The following is a 23,607-nucleotide window of genomic DNA, read 5'->3' on the forward strand; positions in this document are numbered from 1 at the left end:
GCCCAGGCCCAGAGTTCAGGACCCACGACCGGACCCCCCCAAAAAAAATTTGCATTCTATTCACAAGAGAAATTGAGAAAAGTAATCAGATAGAATCCAGAATTAGCAAATGATTAATAAATGCCTATCCTTAAAGTGTGGTCTTTTGCTTCATATTCTCCAAAGATAGTCTGGACAGTTATGGAGTCCTTGGGAATGTGTCAAAATTTCACTTCACCTTTCTGAAGTTTGGAACTACACTGACTGATTTAGCAAAATCTCACTTTAAAGTACAAAGTCATCTTAAGCAGAAGTTCATAAAGGGAAAAATGAAATTCTTCATTACAGGCAGCTCCGACTCAACAAGAATAACCGAGATTTAGCCTGTAAAAGAGAAGTTAGCAATTAATTGTGGGACATATGTTAGCATTTGAATACTAGCAGACTTTTTATGATCTGACCTTGGGTACTTTTCAGTACATAATTTGTTTCCCAGATGTGATTTCTTGAGCTCAAAGTGTATACAACCATCAACCTCAGGAACTTTAAAAAGGTCAAAAAGGAGATAATGATGTGGTTTTTAAGAAAAAGAAAAATAGAGATGTAGGAATGAATTTTAATGCATAGTACTCAACATCATACTACATTAGCTTGCAAACAGATTTACATACTTGAGCTATAGAATTTGTTTTGAGCAACTTATAAATTTGACCCATTTCTCTTTTGGAGTTACTGATCTAACAGGAAAAGTGATTTCCAAACATTCATCTTTCCCGAAGTTCAGGGATGACTTCAGGTGATCTGTGTTTAAATCAGAGATGATTTTTATCCTTGAGTGATTGATTACTCTCAGATTATGCAGACAAGTATTTGAGGAGGATCTTGACAAAAGTTAGGTGGAAATCATTTTACAATAATGCAACTCCAGTGTATTAACTTTCTATATGTATGTGTGTAAACACTTGAAAAATGAGAAAGATTGTCAAGTTCCAGCTCATACTGAATTCTCCCTCATCAGTCAGCCTATGGGCTCTCTTGGATTTTACACAGCATACACCACCCTTCATGATGTGCTTCTGTCCTGCTGCTCCATCAGAGACACTTCAGACTTTCTGACCAACACTATAAAGGTTTAAATGCCTATCAGCCAGTCCAAACGCATCTTAGATGTGTAGGAGTTGATAATAAAAGGCCTGCTGCATTACTTCCAGAGGCCATGCCCATGATGCTGCTGACTAGAGTCTTCCTGTCCCTATTGGGTAACTTCTTCCATCTTTAAGTTGTAGTTGAGCATCATTGGTTCCAAGAAGTCTTTGCCAGAGTCTCAAGTCCGCAGCTCTCTACACCATCCCCTTCTGCGCTTGTGCATGGTACAGTGCACGATCTGGCACTTCTCTTTGGAGGCCAGAATAGAAGAGTGCTGTATTCACTATTGCGTTCACAAAGCATGACGTAGCATCCACCCCAGCTCAGGTGCTTGATAAGTAGTCTTTAAATGTGTCCTAACAAAAAAACTAAGTAGTTTAATGTGTTTGCCTGGTTGCTAGAAATACTTTGTGCTAGATGATCCATCCTGCAGTAGTCTCCAACTATGGAAAGACTGTTCTTGATTGGAATAGAACCACAGGTGACTTGAGGTGGCTTAAGGCCAATCTTGGCCCACCCTTCCTGCCTTGGAATGTTCTCAAGTATGTGCTGAGTGCAATTCCCTTTTCTCCCTAGAAGGAAATTTGCCCCTATCCTTTTCTCTTTGACCACAGCCATGGGGGCTAATTGGACTTTAGAGTAGACAGTAGATTGGCCTTTCTACCCACTGTCCACTGACCCCAGAGCCCAGTTCCTCCGCAGGTTGAAATTTATCTTCATTGTCTATGGTCAAGTTCTCTATAGCCCTCCAACTTCCTGGCCCACCTCTTACCTAGTTGCATAGCTGTTTCTCCAAGAGACAGTCATCAGATGGTCTTCAAACATCTGTTTTGGATTTGGATAAGCCCAGGTTTCATCCCCAGGCAGAGTAAACACCTACTCCACCCAGAAGTACTACATATTTCAACAACAACAACAAAAAACTCCTCCTAGAGCACATAAGTCCAGGGGTCGCCAAGCTTATAGTCAGACCTTGCAGTCAGGACAGTCACTGTACCAGTGGTCCAGTCCAGTGGCTGTGAAGAGGCTATTCAAAACGTCACCTATTCAGGAAATGGAAAAAGACCAATCCTCCAAAAGAAAAGGGTGATATTCTAAATGGACATAAAAAGAGAAAACTAGACATTAAAGGAGCATCTTTCTGGGCAGCAGCATCTCTGCTTAACAATTTGCTTTTTATCTTTTAGACCATTTCTCTGTAACACAGATATTCACATGTAGGCTTATATGCTTATCTGTGAATGATACTGTACATTCTGTTTTTTAAATTCTATTTTCTTTATTATATTTTGAACATCTTTTGTATCAATGGGATATTTCTGAGGCACAATTCTTGCCTGTATATATAAAATTCCAATGGGCTGATGAATTACTTAATTCCTTATGATAGACTTTTATTGTTGTTTTGCCCATATTTTTGCCAAATAGTGGCAAACAGTGAAAGTTAGGAAAAAGTGTTTGGCAGCACTGAGGAGCCGATGCTTGAGTTGCATAGTAAGCTATTGGCACAATTTGTGCAAAAACTCTCAATGCAAACAGACAGAAATGTGATCTTTTAAGCCGGGCACAGAGGCTGAGATCTGAGGATTGCAGTTCAAAGCCAGCCTGGGCAAGAAAGTCTGTGAGATTATTTTTATTAATTTTCTTTTTGGTGGTCGTGTGTCTTGAACTCTGGGCCTGGGCGCTGTCCCTCAGCTCTTCGGCCCAAGGCAAGCGCTCTACCACTTGAGCCACAGCACCACTTCCCATTTTCTGGTGGTTAATTGGAGAGAAGAGTCTCACGGACGTTCCTGCCCAAGCTGGCTTTGAAACACAATCCTTAGATCTCAGCTTTCTGAGTAGCTAGGATTACAGGCATGAGCCACTGACACCTGACTGTCCATGAGATTCTTATCTCCAATTAACCACCAGAAAACCAGAAATGGTGCTGTGGCTCAAGTGATAGAGCACTCAACTTGAGCCAAAGAGCTCAGGGACAGCACCCAGGCCCAGAGTTCAAACCCCACAATCAACAACAACAAAAGTGATCTAGAACTTAAGCAGATTTGAATCTCATACAGAGCTCTGCTTACATGCTAAAAAAAATGACTGATAGAGACTGGGAACAGGGGCTGCCCAGAGCTCATGCTGAATGGCCACTGGAAAGGGCAGCTGCCCGACTCAGTTTCCTCAGTCCCAACAGCACCCGAACAACCACTGTACTCCATCCTGGGCACTTAGTCATTGGCAGAAGGTCCTTGAATTCAAAGCGGACAGGCTTTCCAGTACCTATAAATAGGAATGTTAAAATTGTTTTACGCTGGGCAGAGAATTCCCCTATCCTCGCAGTCTCTTTGACTCATTGTTTAAGGAAGTAGCAGACTGTGGCATATTCTTGAGTTGGCAGCAGATCTGAAGTCTATGATATAGCAGATACATTTTAAGAAAATTAGTCCAGTTTCCTGTGGAGTATTACCTGGAGGTGGGAAAGACTGGAAGTCAGAGTTGATGCGGGTTGTGGCAGGCAGGAACCTAAAAAGGACCCCAGGATGCTTGCTCCCAAACTTCTCCCAAACTCTGAATCTGATGGGCTGTCACTCCCAGAATGAGGTTCCTAATTGGATGACCAGTAGGTAACAAAATGAGAAATGATTTGGGGTATGCCTGGCAAAATCAGGAAGTGCTTAACAAACAGGTCCTCTTGCAAAAGGGACTTGTGCTTGACCAGTGAACTTTAAGGGTGTGCCAAGTCTCAGGGGAGACACATGACACCTTGATTTCAGGGCTGCATCATTGTGTGTGTGTTTCTCAGGGCTTACTGTCTAGGAGTTAGTGTGCACATAACAAGAGATGTGTGTGTTGAGATGAGTGTCTGTGGAGAGGAAAGTGATAGCAGTGCTGCTGAGGACACAGCAAGTCATTGACACATCCTGTCCCCAGCATCCCAAGGTCCAAACTCCCAGAGGCTACAGCATTCCAAGCCAGACAAGGTCAAGTCCCAAAAGGTAAGGACTCCAGTCTTTGGCAAGGGGCTCTACCCATTGGCACCCAGGTTCCTTCATTTCTGAGATCACGGGCATATGGTTTGAATAATCAGAGGGCTCATTTTCCCCTGGTCTGTCTTATTTGTGATCCACAACACAAATCCCTTGCATAGTTGCCCTTTGACCCCCAAGTTTGAGCAGGACATAAAATGTCTCCCAGAGATGCTGAGATCCTAGCACAAGGGCTGCATGGCTCCTTACATCCTCACCGCCCTGGCCCTCTCCAGCTAATAGTGCATTCTCTCTGCCTCTGCTTTCCTTCAGCCAACTTCCTAACAGGGCTTTCCTCAGCTAATCCGCTGGCCTGGTGCCTTGTACTTTTCTCATTAAATGAGTATAAATGACAAATTCCTTGAGCCTCCCTCGCCTTCCTTTTTCAAGACATTCTAATCCTCGTCTTCTCATAGCCAAGGCCAGGATGCAGCTCCTTGGTCCCAGGCTGTCCACCAGGACATGGCAGCCAGGACACCAGCTGAGAGAGGCCACACCACAGAGTGGGAAATCTTGGTGCTTTTTACACCATTTGCATCTGAAGCAAAGCAGAGAGAGAAGATAAATAAAGAGACTGCAGTCCAGATGCTAAGACAGGATGTTCCTCCCTTGTCTTTCCAGGAAAACAGCAAGTGCTCCTGGGAGCACACACTTTCCAGGATAAAGATGTCTCAGCAAGGAAAAGACAGAGAGAGGAGACCTGGCGAGGTTTTGCCTGCTCTTTGTCCTGTTTTTTCAGCTCATGGTTTGGCTGGGGCTCAGCAGGGGTCCAGGGAGGGCACCACTGGCCTGAAATACATTGTAGCAACTCCCGTGGGTGCTGAAGCTTATTGGTAGAGTCCAAGGGAAAAGAATTCTGTCCAGGCCCGTGGGCCTGTGGAGGGGCTGAAACCCACTCTGTGGAATAGTTCTGATTTATACTTCCAGATCTGCTCATGCCAACGCTGTTATTTTGGAAGATGTTTCAAAAGGTGTCTGCCTCATGAGAGCTAGAGTAACTACCAGCCAAGCAGACTTTGGGGACCATTCTCTGCCCAAATCACGCCCCACCACCCCGCTCCCCCCAGGCCATCTGACCCAAGTGAACCTCAGACTTGTGCTTGGTAATCCTTAGTCCTTGAGCAGGTCAACACTGACTGAAGGTCAGATTAAGGATTAGGGAAGTTCCCGGATGCAGCTCCCCAGTACCGCAGCATGGTGGCATACCGGGTAGACTGCCTTTCTGCACAACTTTTGTCTTTGCAAGTCAGACCCTGAACATCTGCTCTGGCCCTCCTAGGATGGCTTTAAGATCAAATATCCTTCTACATAAGTTTTGGACATTCAGAAGGTCTAACTCAGGAAGCAGTGTATGCTGTTGAATTGGTGTAGTCAATTTTGCTGGCCTGAGTGTGGTCACTGATAATTCGGAATTTCTTAAGGACAGGCCAGGTGATCTCCACAGAGGACCACAAACGTAAATGCCTCAGGCTTGGTGTCTTGGGGATTCCCATAGTGGAGGCAGACCTGTCTGGAGTCCTCATCTTTGAAGTTCATGAAGTCTATGCACCCAGTTATGATACACTCGAAGGATGCACAGCTTCTAGAGGATGAACTAACTGTGGAAGAGGGCTGAAGCAGCATATCTACTTTGTGTGAGATTCTAGTTTTGTTCCCCGATGCCCTGTCTACTCCCCCACTTTTCCCACCCCCTTCCCCCAGGCTTCCTCAGGGCAAATGACCTGAAGTACTTTTAAACGTCTCCTTTTCTCAGTGCAGGGGTTGTGCCTCCTCCATTGCTTTTAGGAACCCCTTCCCCCTCCCTGCACAACACCTCTCCTGTCAGCTTCCTGGGCTGGGCAGAAGTTGGGGAAAGCAGGGAAGAGAATGGGAAGCAGCTAATGCTTTTTCCAGGACAGGCTCCTAAAGCCTCTCCACTTGGAACTAGAATTCTCTGCCTTTATTTCCCTAGCAACTGGGCCTCCCTAGGCCACCCCTGGGCAATTCCCTCCTAGGAAGAGCAGCTTGCTCCGTGTGTGTGTGTGTGTGTGTGTGTGTGTGTGTGTGTGTGTGTGTGTGTGTGGTGGAGGGGGACGGGGTTGGCAATCAGGCTGCTGCAAGGAGAGACTAGGGGCCCCTCCTAATCCCTATTTGTCTCCCTTTGGGAACTCACAGTGCTAAAAACAAACTTTCTGAGAACCGTATTTTTTCTGGGTTAAAGGTGAAAAATGCAGCATTTCCTCCAAGTGGAAAGCACTGGGCTTGCCAGCTCTGGGCACATTTCCGAGATCCTTCCTCCCACTCAGGGAGGAGGCAGCGCCCCTCAAGGGGGAGCAGGGAGGAGGTGGAGGAAAGGAGAGGAGGGAAGTGGGAAGGAAGGCATCAGTTAAGGTGAAGCCCGGGCGTGGGTATGAAAACCAGCAGTCCTGTTTGTGTTGGAACAGCCTAGACAACTGGACTGGTCAGGAAATGAAAGGCAAATAAGAGGGCAGCCACCAGAGTGGTGCAGACAGAGCTGAGGAAGCTACTGGGGGCAGTGTAAGGGACAAAGAAACCCCCCCACAGTCTGGCCTGAGGGAGCTCTCCAGGGTGGGCATAGAGGAAGCATAGACGGTTGAGAACATCCATCTTAACAGGGCAGGGATGATGGTATCGCTTTGCCTGTACCTCTCACCCCTGTCAACCTTGTTTAGAACCCATGGGACATTCTGGGGACTTTCCTCAGGTCCTGGTTGTAGGACAAATGTTTTTCAGGGATCAGGCCTCAGATAACCTCCTACAGCATAGGAACTGAATTAACCTCGGAGTACTGTGGCTCTTCTCCAGACTTTTCTCCCTGGCCAAAGCCAAGAGCCCAGCCAGCCTGCTCCACTTCTCAGATGGCAGCTGCCCCCAAACCAAGGCCTCCTCAGTACAATATGGCTGTCCAAGGTCAGACAAGAGGTAGAAGGAAAGATGTATGAGGGGGGATGAAAGGAAGGGGTTAGGACTTGGGGAAAGACTAGCACTGTTGCCATTGGCCTGGCGAGTTGCCAAGAACTTCTCAAATCACACTCCAGGTGAGCTGCAGCAGATCTGTGGTCAGGAAGCCAGAGTCCCTACTGCACCACGTCTCAACCACACAATATGTGGTGGTAGACTGGTTGTGTTCACGGCCTTGTTTCAATACCCCTCCCTGTTTCTGTACCATGTGCCTTAGTAGATCTTCTTGAGGTGGAAAGCAATCCCAAATCTGCTTTGGAGGTGGAGTCAGTCTATAGACTGACTCAAAGGATGTGGCTGAAGTGCCATATGGCATTTCAGTTTCAGACTTGAGCTACGTCTCACTCTCATACCCTGCCCTTCTTTATTGTCATGGAAATGCTGGCTCACCATTACCTCGCTGCTCCCAGGAGAAGGATGAAGCAGGCCCCAGTCATCTTTCCTTACCACCGTCCTAGCCAAGGCCCACTGACATCAGCAACCCCTCCACAAGTAAGCCAGGCCCGCTGAGACCAGAAGAAGCCCCTAGTCAAGCTCACTGAGAACAGCAGAGCTGCCAAGCTGGTCACTCAAAGCACACAGGCCATAAACACTTCCAGCTGCGTGTCTCGGAGGGTATAGAGCGGCATAATTGGGACTAAAGATAACTGATGCACGTGGAGAGAAAATGGAGATACCCACAATTCCAGGCTCTCCTGCCCTTGCGTACTGAGGTCTAATCTCTCAGTTTAAAGCTAAGGATTTTATCCTCTTTGCTACCCCTGGCATATTTCCTGGGTGTTAGCCACAGAGAGGGCAAAAGAGCATCACCGTCTGCACTCCAGCCCTTCTTGTTACTGAGTCTCTCTACTCTGTGTCCATGTCACCTGCAGAACACAGCGCTGTGCTGCCCTCTTCCTGTAGCCCTGACTGCTTTCCAATCCATTTGGGCTTCATTTCCTCCTGGGCCCTCATCCCCGGGTCATTGCTTTTTCTCTGGATAGCACTTGCATGGAACAACAGTTCATCTGCAAGGCAACTCTTTGGCCTGAATTGAGCTGGAGATTTTGCTAAAATCACCATGAATTTCCCAAGCCTGGAAGCAATCCATTCAAAACTGTAAGAGCAACTCCATTATATCTTCCAAATCATTGGCTTTGGCACTCGCTGAGGGAAAGGTGTTGAGGTGAGGGTGTCCGGGAGGGGGTAGGGCTTTCTACACGGGACTTCTCTCCAGATTGCACTGACCAGCTAATAATATGCACAGAGTGGGAGGATTGTTGTTATCACTGTTGTTGGATGAATGGAGTATTTGGAAAGCTTCCTGTTTTCCTTTGGTAGGAAAGATCTGGATCACCAAATGCTTCTGAAGACAGAGGCAGAAATTTGGAGCACAGGGGAAAATTATCTATTGTCTATTCCTCAGCTGAAAGCCTTCACATGCTTAAAGCTATGCTTTGCTAAAGCTCTCAAGTCTTCACTGAGTGAATGCTGCACAAGCAAGAGGCCTAATTATAGGCTTTTGCCTGAGCTGGATCCAATTTCCTCTTTGGGGGCAGCGTTCATCTCACCTTTCTCTTCGCAAGTCCTGTCATGGGGACCTGCCAGCGAGCCAGCTGTCTGTACAGGTCACGTGCATGCATAGCAAAAGGGCACAGCTGATGGAACCGAAGAAAGACGTTCCCTTTCTCAGATTCTCGTTAAGATCTTTGGACCCCGTGGAGGGCACATCCCCCAGTCTCTGCCCAGCCTTGTAAGTGCCAAGAGTCCATTTGTGGATGCAGCATCTATAAAAGCGTCTCCACGAATGAATGAATGAATGAATGAATGAGTTCTTGCCTTCTTTATCGTCTTTATTCAGGTTTATTACAGACATTCTCCCTCCTCTTAAAACAAAATGACAGTGTCTCACATTCTCTTAGTCTGCTCATTTTACTGTTTCAAATTCATCCCACGTCACCAATATGTACTGCGAAAGAATGGTCAGCTCCCCCCCTGCCCTGCCCAAAGCGTCTCCACTGCTCACAGACACCACCCATGGCCCTCACCAGTCTCCTCTGGGAGAAAAGTTTTAGAAAAAATGTCCAAGAATTAGGATCATCCACCCTAACTTCCAAAAGTATATTGTTTGGGCAGTCTGCAGCTATAAAAAATATACACATAGAAAAGTACAGCTACAAAATCAGGGGACCCATTTTTGTTTTAGATTTGCATTTATAAAAAGAAAAGTGGGGATTTTTGCAATAAAGGTAAGTTATGGGGAAGTGGGCCACAATATGATTACAGGTTTAATCTCTCCCCAACCTTTATTTTCATGAATAGTCCAGAGCACATTAAGCCAGACAGTGAGGCATAGAAACAGTTAATTTGAACAATCCATGGGCCAAGGTGGGAAATCTGAAGTTCAAGGTCACACACAGTCATTCTGTTGTAATAGTGTCATAGGTCAGGGAAGGAGAGATGTAGCTTAATACTGCTTTATAAAGTTCTCTCTCCCTCATTCTCTCTCTTTCTGAGTCACAACACAGTCATTGAACTACAACAGACAGGCTGTGGAATTCACATTCACGTGTGATCTCTGGAAGATTCTACACATTCAATAGCTAAAGCCTGACACTTCCTACACGGAGTATCCCCGTGGGCGTGACCCACAGCATCAGCAGGAAGGGCCACCGAAGGCCTCCATCTTGGTTCTCGGTTTCCATCAGCGTGTACTTTCTTCTTGATGAGAGGAAACACATCTGGTCTCCAGGCCTCTGTGTGAGGCGTCAGGCTGTGTCTCAGGGCCCCATGATGCCGAGAGGCTCTGTTCCTTGTGCAAGGACAACTGGTGTTACTTGGCGCCACAGGTGTTGATGTTTTTTCCATCCGCAGCATCTTCCACGAGGGAAAGGTGGTAATCGGTGGACAGGGTGAAATGAGAGATGCAGCCCACAAGGCCTCGCAGGTACTGCCTGTTGGTGTGCAGAGCAATTTCCTTCATGCCACCTGCCAGGAAGCAAACAGGTGGAGTGAACCAGAGAAGAAGTGTCAGAGGAGTATGTGAATGGTCACCAGCCAAGGCATCCCGTGGCTGACAAAAAGAAACCACTCACTTCACTACATCTGTTCTATAATTTTCCCCGAAGGAATAGGTTGACGTGGACAAATTTGATAAACAGCAAAAGGTTATAAAAACATACCTCATGTGTGATTTCTGGCCCCACAGACCCTCATAAAAATTTGAAATGTTGTATGATATCAACATCATACTATGTCATTAGAGGTGATGTCATCTTCAATCACAAGAAATATACTGAGGGTGGCTGCTTTCAATTAGGTTCACATTTAGAAACTATAGAAGGTAGTTATCTTGTCATGTTTATACGTCTATATTAGTAGGTGAGAAGCCATTTATAGACAAACTACTCATTGTATTCTGAGAAAGGCTAGAAAGACAGATCTTCCTTTTTCAGAGAGAATATGTGGCTATATTTAGAAGATTCTTGTTCTATAAACAAGAATAGCATAGTTTTCCTGGTGGGTAGGTCCAAAGCACAAAAATATGTGAATGAGCCCCTTCCTGTCCCTTTGGCTGTGAGTCAGAAGTCAGAAAATGGAAGAATGGAATATCTGGACAGCTTCCTGATTTCCAGGTATTTGAATGAACCCATAATGCACAGCCCTTGCGCAACAAATAAAGAACTACCATGGAAAACCCTAGTCTAATTTAGACTGGGCCAAGGTCACTTACCCACATACAGAGGCCCATTGATATTCAGCTGTCTCATCATGCCGGGTGACTTCCCCGTTCTGGCTCCATAGTCATCCACTGTGATCTTCCCTGATTGGCCATCTCTGTAATGAATTTAAAACAATGATTATTATTGGAGCTGAGTGAGACCAAGGGACACTGCTGGGTAGATAGGGATAGAAGTTGGCTTCTCTAACACAGAGAAGGTAACATGCGGCTCATCACGGTGCTTTTTGTTCCCATAGTGTCTTGGGCATCTGCTCAATGCTCTTCTCATAATGTTGTGACTTTCCACGCAAATGCTTCTTCAAACCACCAGTACAAAGCCTAGCGGAGGACTCTATTTGATTCCTTTTTGGGCCCTTCTAAGGATGGATGGAGAGCTGTGCTACTTTCTTTAACTGCCTTCCTTCACTTTCAAATAAATTTACTTTGTTTAAACATTTTACTGCCTTATAATTCGTGTGTATATTCATGTGCATCTGTGTGTGCGCACACATGCACTGGTGCTGGGGTTTTGAATTCAGAGTGTGGGCAAGGCCTCTGAGCTATTGGGCTCAGTCTAGAGCTCTACCACTAGAGCCACAGCTCCACTTCTAGATTTTTTTTTTTTTGGTGGTTAGAGTTTCGTGGATTTTCCTGCCTGGGCTGGCTTTGAACTGTAATCCTCAAGATCTCAAGCTCTTGAGTAACTAGAAGGCTCATCGAGCCTCGCTGTCTTTTTTTCAGTGGACTGAGAAATCACATCTGTTCCTCTACACAGCCTCAAAGCTGATACAACACCTCAATATATATAAGTACCAGCTATATGTCAGGTTCTGCCCTAACAATGGGATTATTTAAACCAAAACTTAAAGAGTAGCTTCTATAGTCCTGGTGGGTAGAGGTCTGACAAAGGCCTTACATGAGAGCAACCTTCTGACACTGAGACTTAGAAAGCTTTCCCCTGCTCTGTCCTCTCCTATGACACCACATGCTGTGTGACGGGTGACGACCCCAGCAGCTTATCTTGCCAGTTCTGATTGTTCATTATTCTAAATGTTACATTATCGCCCCCTGACTCAATTCCACCAATTTTGATCATCTTCTCTTACCTTGTATTTCTGAAGACATGTCTTCTAATCAATGATACCTTAGATGAGGTACCACTTCCTCACACTTGACCTACTATAATTCTTATCATGTTGATTACTTATGGTTTGTGGCCTCCCAATGAATGCAAGACCATCAGGTAAGGATGTCAGTTTTTCTCAAGGATGTAATTCATGTGACTTGAGTAATGTCTGGAGTTTCAACACCTTTATCTGAAGTGAGAATAACTATAGCCATCTTCCAACACTATTGTGGAGATCAGAGATCAGATATTATACCTGCAAAGCACAGAGCATGGCACCTGATACATATCTTGCTCTATAAAGACTGTCAAAGAAATATATTGCTATTGTTATCAACATCACCAGAACTATTTTATCCACCACAATTATAAAATTATAACACCTCAATTGCTGTGAATATTAATGAGGATAAAGCACAGTGGGAAAAGTATCTGGCATGACATGTTTGTAAATGAGAAAATTTCCCTATTCTACTAGGAGTAATGCTCTCAAGATTAGGACTACCTGGAGCAAGATAATATACAAAGCAGGCCACCCTTGGATATCTCCCCTTCATTTGGCTCTCCTATCTCTGATCCTGGAGTATGCCACAGAGAATTATACTGCACTCTTCTTACACTTGTTGAGCTATGATTTTGGCCCAGTTCCCTGTTATATCTGTCGTACCCATTGCTTTTAGGTCTATCTACTCACAGCTTACAATATCTGCTTGAATCCTCTCGCCTGTCCAGTCCTGGGCTCAGCTCCATGTTGCCCTCACTGTAACCTAAGACCCACTAGGAATGTGATCAACAGGAAGAGCTATGTCCATGGAGCCTTCTCTTTGGACTAAGCTTAATGCTCTGATTTCAGAAGTTCTGACATTCCGTACAACCCTGTCCTCCCCATACACCTGAAATCTTTATCATGTGAGACCTGTGTCATGAAATGGAACAGAAAGGTTGATCTAGGCTCTGTCTATACATTATATTGGGAAAGACATTGAACATCTCTTTCCTCGGTCTAGAAAGTGCTTCTCATGCTCACCATTGGATATCTTCATAAGTGTAACCAAACCAAAATAAGTTTTAAAGTGTTAAAAAAATCTACTCATAGCATGTGAGTGTTAAGTCCCCATCTCTACCCAAGGAAACTGAGGGCAGGGTGTTTGGTTTGGATGATCTGAGGGCAGGGACTATATGGATGGAGTGTGGGAAGCCAAGTGGTTTGCAGTATTTGGGATGATTTGGACTCTGTACTTTTTTACTTGTATTCTAAAATAAATTTGAGCTCCAAATCTGTAAATATTTCATTATGGGAACAAATTTCTTCTTTTTTTTTCTTTTTTTTTGGGGGGGGGGTCCGGTTGTGGGGCCTGAACTCTGGGCCTGGGCGCTGTCCCTCAGCTCTTCAGCTCAAGGCTAGTGCTCTACCACTTGAGCCACAGCGCCACTTCCAGCTTTTTTCTTTTTGCTTATGTGGTGCTGAAGAATCGAACCCAGGGCCTCAGGCATGGAAGGCAAGCGCTCTACCACTGAGCCACCTTCCCAGCCCCCATATTTCTTTTTTTGAAACAAGCTAGAATGGTTCAAGCCTGTAATCCTAGCTACTCAGGAGGCTGAGATCTGAGGATCACAGTTCAAAGCCAGCCTGGGCAGGAAAGTCCGTGAGACTCTTATCTCCAATAAACCACTAGAAAACCATAATCCCTGCTTTCACGGAATTGAAGTCGGTATAATTTGTGGAGGGGAAGGGAAAAAACAAATCGTTTAAATAGGGATACAGGTGGACCCATTGCAACAATGAGATGTACAAGTGGTTATGTCGAAAACTAATTTTACAACTTTGGTGAGGGGAGGAGGAGATTAGGTGGGGGGTGGGGGAGGATGGGAAGGGATGAGAAGGGGAAACAAAGGAGGAGGCTACAATGCTTGATAAGAAATGTACTCATGATCTTGCCCATGTAATTGTAACCCCTCTGTATGGTATTTTCATAATTAAATAAAAAAAAACAGATGTGGCACTGTGGCGCAAGCAGTAGAGCGCTCACCTTGAGCTAAAGAGTACAGGGACAGCGCCCAAGCCCAGAGTTCAAGCCCCACGACTGATTAAAAAAATGATAATAAATAAAACAAGCTAGAGTTGAGGCTTCATCAAAGCCCCATTTGGGGGTTTTCAAGGCCACAGGTAACAGAAAGCTGCAAGTGTGCTTTTTCTCCCTCACATCTCCTCTAAGATATTCAGTGCAGGCACAGTGGCCAAGCGCAGCACCAAGCAGGCCTGTGTCCACCCACAGCCCTGTGGGAGCTGGGCCCCCTATGTCCCAGGCCTCACCTTAACTTCGCCCACAGAAGGGATTGTTGTAATCTTTAGGGAAACTTAACTAGAATCTCTATCTAACTGAGCTTCTAACATGTACCATAGCAAGTTTAGACTTGCTACTTGTTTTCTGAAAATATATTGTCAGGAATAAGAACACAGATGGTTAAATTCTAAAGAGCAAAGGAATGTTCTGCCCAAGGTTAATCAGAACCAAGATAGTAATTAGTGCTAGGTGGGGAGCTATGTTAACTGAAGAGAGGTAAACTTTACATGGCTTGTAGGGTTCAGGTAATGTTTGGAAAAAAGCCAGGAAGAAGGAAGGAAAAGAAAGGAGGGAGCGAGTGAAGGGAGAAAAAAGGGAAAGAGAAGGAGTGGGAAAAAGAAAGAAAAAGAAGGAAGGAAAGAGAGAAAGGAGGAAAGAAAGTAAAGAAAGAAGGAAGGAAGAAAAAGTTGTAGGGTACTCTTCAGAGTCCTCATGTCCTGAAACCCCATCAGTGGATTTTGAGGCCCTTCTCCAACACAGTCATCAAAAACATTTTTCTCCAGCTAGGTGCCCATGGCCCATGTACATAATCCTAGCTACTCAAGAAGCTAAGATCTAGATTGTAGTTCAAAGCCAGCCCAGGAAGAAAAGTCAGTGAGGATCCATCTCCAATTAATCAGCAAAATGCAAGGAATGGAGGTATGGCTGAAGACAGGCACAAACAAGCGGCCTTGAGTTCAAGTCCTTGTACTAGAAAAAAAAGGGACACACACACAAAATAACAATGCAACATATTTTTCCCCCGGGAGCTTATCCACGGCTCAGGGCAGATGTGAGGATTTGGTTTCTAGCTGTCAGTGTCCGTGAGGTCACAGGTAGGACTTAGCAGCAAATGGGCTGAACACCCTGGGTCAGGAGTATGAGGAGGCAAGGGAAGTCTGGGAATAGGACAGGGGAATGGAAAGGGACTTAGACCCCACATGCCGCTCTCCTCACGGGCTCCTCTGCATCCTGCGGCGCTCAGTGCTTACCTGACCGCTTTGACTCGGTGCCACCGGCCGTCATTGAAGGAGCCATTCACCATGATGGATGCCACACCACTGCCCAGGTTGTAGCTAAAGACGTTAGAAAAGAACAAGACCGAAATCATCATAAGCACTGAGGTGCAGGCAGATAGCAAAGGTTCTTGTAAACATGGAATGAAGTGTCCTTGATTGCACTGAAACACAAAAGGTGGTCAGTTTCCATGTTAGCACGTGAATGATGGCTTTTAAATTTTCAATGTTCAATTTTCAGTCTTCGCCATGTGACAGGGACAGTTCAGAAGGGTTAAGTACTTTCCATTGTTGTACAACCAACCTCCAGAACTCATTCCACCTTGTTAAGTAAAACACACTGTATGCATTAAACAGTAACTACCCTTTAGCCCCACCCCCCAGCCCCTGACAACCAGCCTTCCACTCTCTGTGTCTATGGCTTTAACTACTACTGATTCCCAATCATGAAATATTTGTCTTTTTTTTGTGACTGGCTTATGTTCAGTTCATACATGGAAGCATCAGCTCTGTAAAGTCAGGAACAAGAGAAGGATTTTTTAAAATCATTTCTAAAGTCATACTGTGTTGAAGAGTGTCCCCCGACAAAATTCATGTTCACCCAGAACCTAAAAATACGACCTTGTTTGGAAACAGGGTCTGATGTAATTAGCTAAGATGAGGTCAGTCATCATGGTTCAGGACTGCCAGATTCAACATGGCTGATATCCATATAAGAAGAGATTAGAACACAGAGATGGAGACTCAAGGGAAGATGCTATGTGACTATGATGGCAGAGAGGGGAATGATGAATACAAGCTAAGTGACCCCAAGGACTGGGAAGATACCCAGCAACCCCTAACTGAGTCACAGGGGCCAGTCATGGAACAGAATCTCCCTCTCAGGCCCTGGAAAAGAAGCATTGCTGGCCACATGCTGTAGTTTGAATGTTTTGCCTCTTCTACTGTTTTAAGGCCTTCCATTTGTAGTAATTTGTTACATCAGTGGTTATTGGAAGATAAGAGTCTTATGGATTTGTCTGTCCAGGCTGGCTTTGAACCTTGATTTTCGCATTTCAGTCTCCTAAGATGTAGCATTTAGTATAGCTAGGATTGTAGATGTAAGCCACCAGTGTCTGATTAACTTTTTTTTTTTGGTCCATCATGGGGCTGGAACTCAGGGCCAGGGTGCTGTCCCAGAGCATTTTTGCTCAAGGCTAGTGCTGTACCACTTTGAGTCACATATCTACTTCTGCTTTTCTGGAGGTAGAGATAAGAGTCTCACGGACTTTCCTGCCCAGGCTGGCTTTGAACCCTGATGCTCAGATCTCAGCCTCCTGAGTAGCTGGGATTACAAGTATGGGCCACCCGTGCCCAGCTAACTTATTTTTTTTAATCATTGCAGAATAGGCTGAACCAAGAAGAAGACATTAAAAGAATTTGCCTAAAATCACAAAGCTAATATGTAGAGCTTGAACTTTCTGTATTACCTGTAATAAAACAATTTTACTCTGATATCAGATCTACCTAGTACTTTCTAATTTTCCATTTCAGTTCTCAGATGCCATGAAACTCTAAAGGTATCAGAAGACATAAACATGTTATTTACCAGAGAGAAATATCCTTCTTAATCCAGTATTCATTCAATTATTCTAATTTAATTCAATCCAGAAAATATTTAGTGAGTGACTACTCAAGCCTGGGCACTGGGCCAATTGCCCAGACTTTTCCTGGATAATTAATAAGGCACAAGCAATCATTTTCTGACCAAAGTGTGTTCCACTGGGACCAATGTGCTCATCTAGTGAGGGGAGGGGCTTCTCCTTCACCTCCTTGTCCAAGAAATAAGAATGCTTATGAGGAAAGCCAGATTGTTCTGGAGTGCTCACATGCCTCAGTTTTGAGAACAGAACAAGAATTAAAAAGCCCTTGGCTTTTCCCCGAGAAAGGCTGGAAGTTGTTCCTTTCATTCAGAGGCTCAAAGAAATCATGTAGCCATCACCATTGAACTAACAATAGAATTTGTGACAACTTGACAAACTCTGGGACCAACTTGCCACTGTGACCCTGAAAACTCTGCTGTTTCCTCGAGCATTTTCCCACAAGTGTCTGCTGGGGTAGAGCAGCTGCGAGGTGGAATGTTTCACATTTCATTGTGTGGTAGCCAAGTACTTACTGAAGAAATGAATGAATAGGAGCTTGCTGGCAGAAACAGCCGAGCGACTATCATGGATGACAGAGCATAGACATTTGGGTTTCATGAACCTGTCTGGCTCCTCAGTCTCATCAATTGGAAAATTTGCTTTACATCCCTGAGTGTAAATTTCCCCATCTGTCAGATACCAGCCAGAACCCTGCAGGATCCTGAGCAAAGTTACATAACATAGTACAATACAGAATGGGAATAAAATAAAGTCACTACCTCAAATCCATGTGGCATTTAGTACAGCGTGTATGCCAGGTTGAATGTGCACATTGAGGACCTCAGAGGAGAAAGCTGCTACCAAGAGTTAATTTAGCAGGTTACTTCTGGGAGAGTGACCACATGTGCAAGTGGCCCTACAGGCTGTCAATATGTAACCAGAGTGCTCAGGAACTCCAAGGTTACCAAATCAAGGTGACCTGGCTATGGTCACAGGGAGGAGGTTGGACAGGATCAGGCGTCTCTCCTGGAGACTAGAAACCTATGCAGCGGTACGTGATCCCATGTGGATCAACCATGGGCCTCCTTCTGTCCTGCAGCCTGAGAGCTCTCCTGTTTCACACAAAGGGCAGAATAGGTTTGAGGGAATCAACATGGAATCTGTTAGTCAGCCATCATTGGGGTTGGGGACAGGTCAGATGGCATCTCCATAGCCTGACTTTTCAACCCCCACCTTATGACTTTAGACTCTCCAAATAACTACCTCCTCCTCCAGTCTCTCCTACTCACTGCTCCCTCTGCTAGACAAGTAAATGGAAGAAGGGGTGGTTACCAGCGCTGGAAGAGGTATAAGGAAACCAGTTTGGGAATGACGGCAGTGCCCACATATTTTAGATCTATTTGTTGCTGTTGTTGTTGGTCATGGGGCTTGACCTAGGGGCCTGGGCACTGTCCTTGAACGTTTTCACTCAAAGCTAAGGCTCTATCACTTTGAGCCATAGCTCTACTTCTGGTTTTCTGGTGGTTAATTGGAGATGAGTCACATAGACTTTCCTACCTGACTTGGCTTCAAACCACAGTCCTTAGATCTCAGCCTCCTGAGCAGGTAGGATTACAGGCTTGAGCACCCAGAATATTTTAGATTTTTTTCAAGTTGTCCATTGAGTAAATGTGCCATGTATAATAGTTATGGCTTCATGAACATTTTTTTTAATGAATGAACACGTGTCTTGTTTCTCTACCAATATGCTGTGTCTCTGAGCACAATGAATGGGCTGTCCTGAGCCACTCAGCTTGGAACACAGCAAAGATTGTCACACAACACCAAGATGGGCCACTAGGAAGTGCCACGTCATGTCCCACGTGGTGACACTTTTAGTTGTGTCCCTTACGCTGTAGTCCAGGGCATTATATTAATGTCAAATCTAAAAATCTTAGTGAAAAAGAATGTCAATTGATGTTCCTAAATCTACCCAGTGTGTATTATGTTCCACATATAATATAGAACAAAACAAAGCAAAGCAGAAGATGAAACAGAAAGCCACATTCATTTTAGCTGAGCCCTTATCTTTTTTTTTTTTCCTGTTTAGCCTTGTACCAAAGCTATGAATAACTGTTTGGTGTTCTGCTCTCTGCTGTGCTCTAGAAAGAGGGCTTTGGGCTCTAAATTAGCATCAGGACTAGCATTTACTTAGGGAAGACAGTCTAGGAAGCGAGACTGTGCTTTGTTATGTTGGAAGTTCCCTGGCTTGCTTTGCACCTGCCTCCACTATAGAGCCTGCCTGATCCCCACTGATCTCCGCCTGGGAGAGCATGTACCCAGCCCTCAAGACATAGCGAAAAGTAGCGCTGATGAGAACTAACCTTTTCAAAGTAGCTGAATCACACTAACTTCCTTTCTTATGTTCTCTCTCTCAATCAGGGAATTCTAGAATCCAGAAAACACTGAGATGAATTAAGTTTTATTCTCATTACTGCTACTAGTAACCTGAAGCCTTTTATATGAGTCCATTCATTTACTTCTTACAATCAACCTTTCCTTTTACAGATGAAGAAACAGAAGCTCAGAGAGGTTAGGTAACATGCAGGAGATCAAACAGCCATGAGGATCAGGCTTGAGTAAGCCCCAAACCACTCCAGACCCTGTGTCTCAAGGTGTGGTGCTTAGAATCATTTGGGATGTTTTTGTCCCAGTGAGATCTTGGTGCTAACCCATTCCTACCCCCAGCATAACCCTGGAGTGAGGGTGGACAGGCCAAACGATGTACCTTTGAAACAAGTTCCCTGGTGACTCACTGTATATTGGTATTTGCAAGCCAGCAGCCTCTACCATACTTTTTTTCTTGTCTCTGGCCTGGCCCATCACTACTATGGAAAGATGGCAAGGGGGGGCTCAGGCACCAGCACAAATCTGCCTGGACCTGGACTTAGCTGGCTGTCTTAAGCAGAACACAAACAATGCTCTGAGATTTGCAGGGGCAGGGGAAAAAAAAAACCATAAAACTGATTAGAGGAAGGTATATTTAAAGAAGGAATACAAAGATATAACTCCCTTGAACAAATGAAGTACTGTTTATCAAAACAATATAGTGGAAACATAGCAGAAAGTGGAAACATGAAATATGTTTTAGGAAGGGTGAGGACGTGAATGGAGGGAAAAAGGGTGAGCAAATGCAGTCCTTACGTTCAATGTATAGTATGTAAAAAATGAACTATGAGCAGTGGTATTCACTAGACACCATGTTGAAAATTAGCTATACAGCTGGTGGGTAGGAACAGAAGAGGGCTAGGGAAGGGGTGATGTTGTCCAAAAAGAAATGTGCTCATTGCCTAACTTATGTAACCGTAACCACGCTGTATATCACCTTTTTAAAAATAAGTTTTTTATTGTGAAAATACTGTACAGAGGGGTTACAGTTACATGATTAAGGTAATGAGTCTATTTCTTATCAAGCATTGTAGCCTCCTCCTTTTCCTCCTACCATCCCTGCCCTCCCACCTCCTCAACTCTACTCCCCCCTGTATATCACCTTTATAATAACAATAAAAAAGTAAAAAGTAAAAAGTAAACTACGCAACCTGAGGGGAGGAGGGGGTGACATTGTCTAAGAAGCATATTTATAACCTGACGTACAAAATTGTAACCCCTTTGTACAACCATAACAACAATAAAAACAATAATAATGTAGGGGCAAAAGCATAGGACAATTTTCAGAGACTCAAGAAAGACATAATAATCTAAAAAATGTGTCTAGGATGGAGCAGAACTATTAAAAGAGAAGGAAAGGGTTAAAAAATGGCAGGCAGATGGGGCTCCTCTTTGGTGCTGGAGTAGGCTGAGGAAGCAGAGCTGGGGGGAGGGGGGCGGGGCTGGAGGGGGCGGGGCGGGGGAGGGGGCCGGGCTGGGGGGATGGCCCTGAACTCCATGTTTCTTGTCAGGCCTAAGAATTAGTTTTGGCTCTCAGTTGAGCGGGGAACTTGGGTCATCCCACCCGTGGCTCAGCTGCTGTTTCAGTTCCCTTTTCTGGGCACAATCAAGTACTTGAGGCCTTGATGAGGTTAACCACAGGAAAACCACAGGAAAATGGCTTTGAGGCAGCAGCCTGACCCAAGTTGGAAAAGCTCTACTTCTTCTGACCTCGGGAGGGGTTGGGGACAGAGGTCAGGGAGAGGACAGAGACGGGAGATGTTACCCCTCTCCTGCTGGTCTCCAGTCTCCAGCTACACAGCACTCCCAAAGTCCCCGCAATCACAAGACTTAATCACGTAGCAAGCCGTGCTATTTCGGGGCAGGTGCAGTGTTGGCCCAGTGCCATTTCCTTTCAAAATGCCTTTTCTCCAAATTGAAGATTCATGCTCTTCTTTCCTAGCTATAAATGATCCTAACATTTCACTGGCAAAAAAGCCCCAGAATTAATTCATTATGTCCCTAGCTCAGTTCTCTCTCTCCTTTTTCTATGCCAATTCGAAGTCATTTCTTTTCACTTAGTGCACACTTGGGGGTCATCAAGGGAATAAAAAGCCTGAGACATGGCTGCTCCAGGGGACAGGTGGTCCGGAGAGAGAGCAAGGGCCCTCAAGGCCTTTGCACACCCTTGGATCATCTGAGGAAATGCCCACAGCACACCTCCCTTGCTGACCAAGAGTGAGGCCTGCTAATTTACATTTCTAAGGCCTTGGAGTGTGGTACAGAGCTACACCTTGAAAACCCTGGGTCTCCACAAGCCATTTCCAACCTCAGATGAGGCTGTGCTGCAGTCAAGTGTTTCTGTCGCACAAGACATTTTCTGCCTCTTGGAGACTTGGCTCCCACCCATTCTGGTAGCGAGTAAAAGTGGGGAGAAGAAATTGCCCAGGTAATAATTTAACTGCTTTGCAGCACCTGTTTGTCAAACTTGAGAGCAATTTAAACTCATTTACAAGAGGTAAGAACTTCTAGATTGCCTCTGTAGGGGATTACCCAAGAAGTATTAGGACATCTGATCTTTCATGTATGACTTTGTGCTTTTATCTTCTTGACTGAAAAGTGACCTTGGGCTGGGAAGGTAGCTCAGTGGTAGAGTGCTTGCCTGGCATGCACAAGGCCCTGGGTTCGATTCCTCAGCACCACATAAGCAGAAAAAAAGCTGGAAGTGGCGCTGTGGCTCAAGTGGTAGAGCACTAGCCTTGAAGCTGAAGAGCTGAAGGACAGCACCCAGGCCCAGAGTTTAAGCCCCACAACCGGACCCCCCCCCAAAAAAAAGTGACCTTCCCAAGGTTCCACAGCCTGAGGAATGGAATTTAAAGCAAAATGGAATTTCAAGCAGGGTCTGTGGCTTAGACCTTCAGGTCATCACGAGTTGACATCACTTCCATGTTTGGCTTTCATGGTTGTTGACAATATTAAAAATTCTCCCTCTACTTCATAATTCATGTGTGTGTGTATGTGTGTGTGTGTGTATGTGTGCACGCACATGTGTGTGTGTGTGCACGTGCACGTGCATGTGCATATGTACTTGCGGGTTCTGGCACTTGAACTCAATGTCTGGACGCTGTCCCTGAGCTTTTTTACTCAAGGCTAGTGTTCTACCACTTGAGCCACAACTCCACTTCTGGCTTTTTGGTGATCAATTGGAGAGAAGAGTCTTACAGACCTTCCTGTCCAGGCTGCCTTTGAACTTCTGAGTAGGTAGGATTACAGGCATGAGCCACTGGCACCAGGCTTCTTCCTACTTGGTAAATGGAGACATACAATGATAATATATAGAATGGGGCTTCTATACTGTTCTGCAGAGGACCAAGCAGCAAATACCTTAGGCTTTACCAAGTAGCTCCTAATGAAACTCCTGAATGTGTCAATACTGTGTACACATGGTCAAAAGACAAGACATAAATGTGTATGGCAGTATCCCAACAAATGTAATTTACAGAGATAAGCAGCAGGCCAAATTTGTTCTATAGGATGCAATGTACCAGACAACTCCCTAAAAGATGTTTAAAGGAAAAACAAGGAGAGAGTGTTGAAAGGGATGACATGGATCAACACGCACTGCATTCATAGGCTGCGTTCTCGAATGGCAACTCCTTAGTACAACTACATAAAAGATAATATTTCATAAAGAAGAAAGAAAAACAAGGAGACTCAAATAAATCTGGACGTTCAGGCTCCAGCTAATTCCAGCAGTGTGTTTTGGCTCACTTTAAAATAGCTTCATTTGGTATGACCCGCACTGCCTGAGAAAAAAATTCAAGATTTTGCTGAGAAACAGAGAAGGTTACCTGAAAACCAGGGCTCCATCTCGAAGGCCCAAAGAAATGAAGTCACTGTTGGGTCTCATGGGGCTGTCTCCTCTCCACATCAACAGGCCATCCTTAGCAGTTGTCTTAAACCTCATGAACACATTTGATCTGGAGCCTGACACCCTAGAGGAAATATAGAAACAAGTCCACAAAATCAAATGCCAATACGTATTTCCAAGTAATCCCTGTCCAGTCTTCCAGCTTGGAGATACTTAGGTGCAGGGATAATCTGGCCTTTCTCACATAGTTGTAGTTCCAAGAGATTAGACAAAGCACCAACTCCATGTGTCATACAATTTGTCGAAAGGTCTAGATGCCCACTCAGCAGCAGCAGCAGCTGCCCCTAGGTAGAGTAACCTCTAAAAGAGAGCATTTGTAGTCATACATGAGCAAAACTGTACTTAATGCCACTGTTCCACGCTGTACCCATGTATGCACCTG

General features: G+C 44.9%; 1 protein-coding gene across 1 annotated transcript in view; it reads right to left on the reverse strand.

Annotated features, from left to right (window-relative positions):
• Nucleotides 1-9,279: 9,279 nt before the first annotated feature.
• The window catches only part of Egflam (EGF-like, fibronectin type III and laminin G domains), a 166,493-nt gene continuing 152,165 nt past the window's right edge, over nucleotides 9,280-23,607 (reverse strand). The window contains exons 19-22 of the mRNA XM_013018520.1: nucleotides 23,146-23,289; nucleotides 15,243-15,326; nucleotides 10,813-10,916; nucleotides 9,280-10,067 (exon numbers count right to left, since the gene is read on the reverse strand). Of these exons, the coding sequence (XP_012873974.1) occupies nucleotides 9,913-10,067; nucleotides 10,813-10,916; nucleotides 15,243-15,326; nucleotides 23,146-23,289 (487 nt within the window). The 3' untranslated portion in view covers nucleotides 9,280-9,912. The remainder of the gene's footprint in view (nucleotides 10,068-10,812; nucleotides 10,917-15,242; nucleotides 15,327-23,145; nucleotides 23,290-23,607) is intronic.

This window comes from Dipodomys ordii, unplaced genomic scaffold, assembly GCF_000151885.1.
Source record: "Dipodomys ordii isolate 6190 unplaced genomic scaffold, Dord_2.0 Scaffold41, whole genome shotgun sequence".
In the NCBI taxonomy this organism is placed as follows: Eukaryota; Metazoa; Chordata; class Mammalia; order Rodentia; family Heteromyidae; genus Dipodomys; species Dipodomys ordii.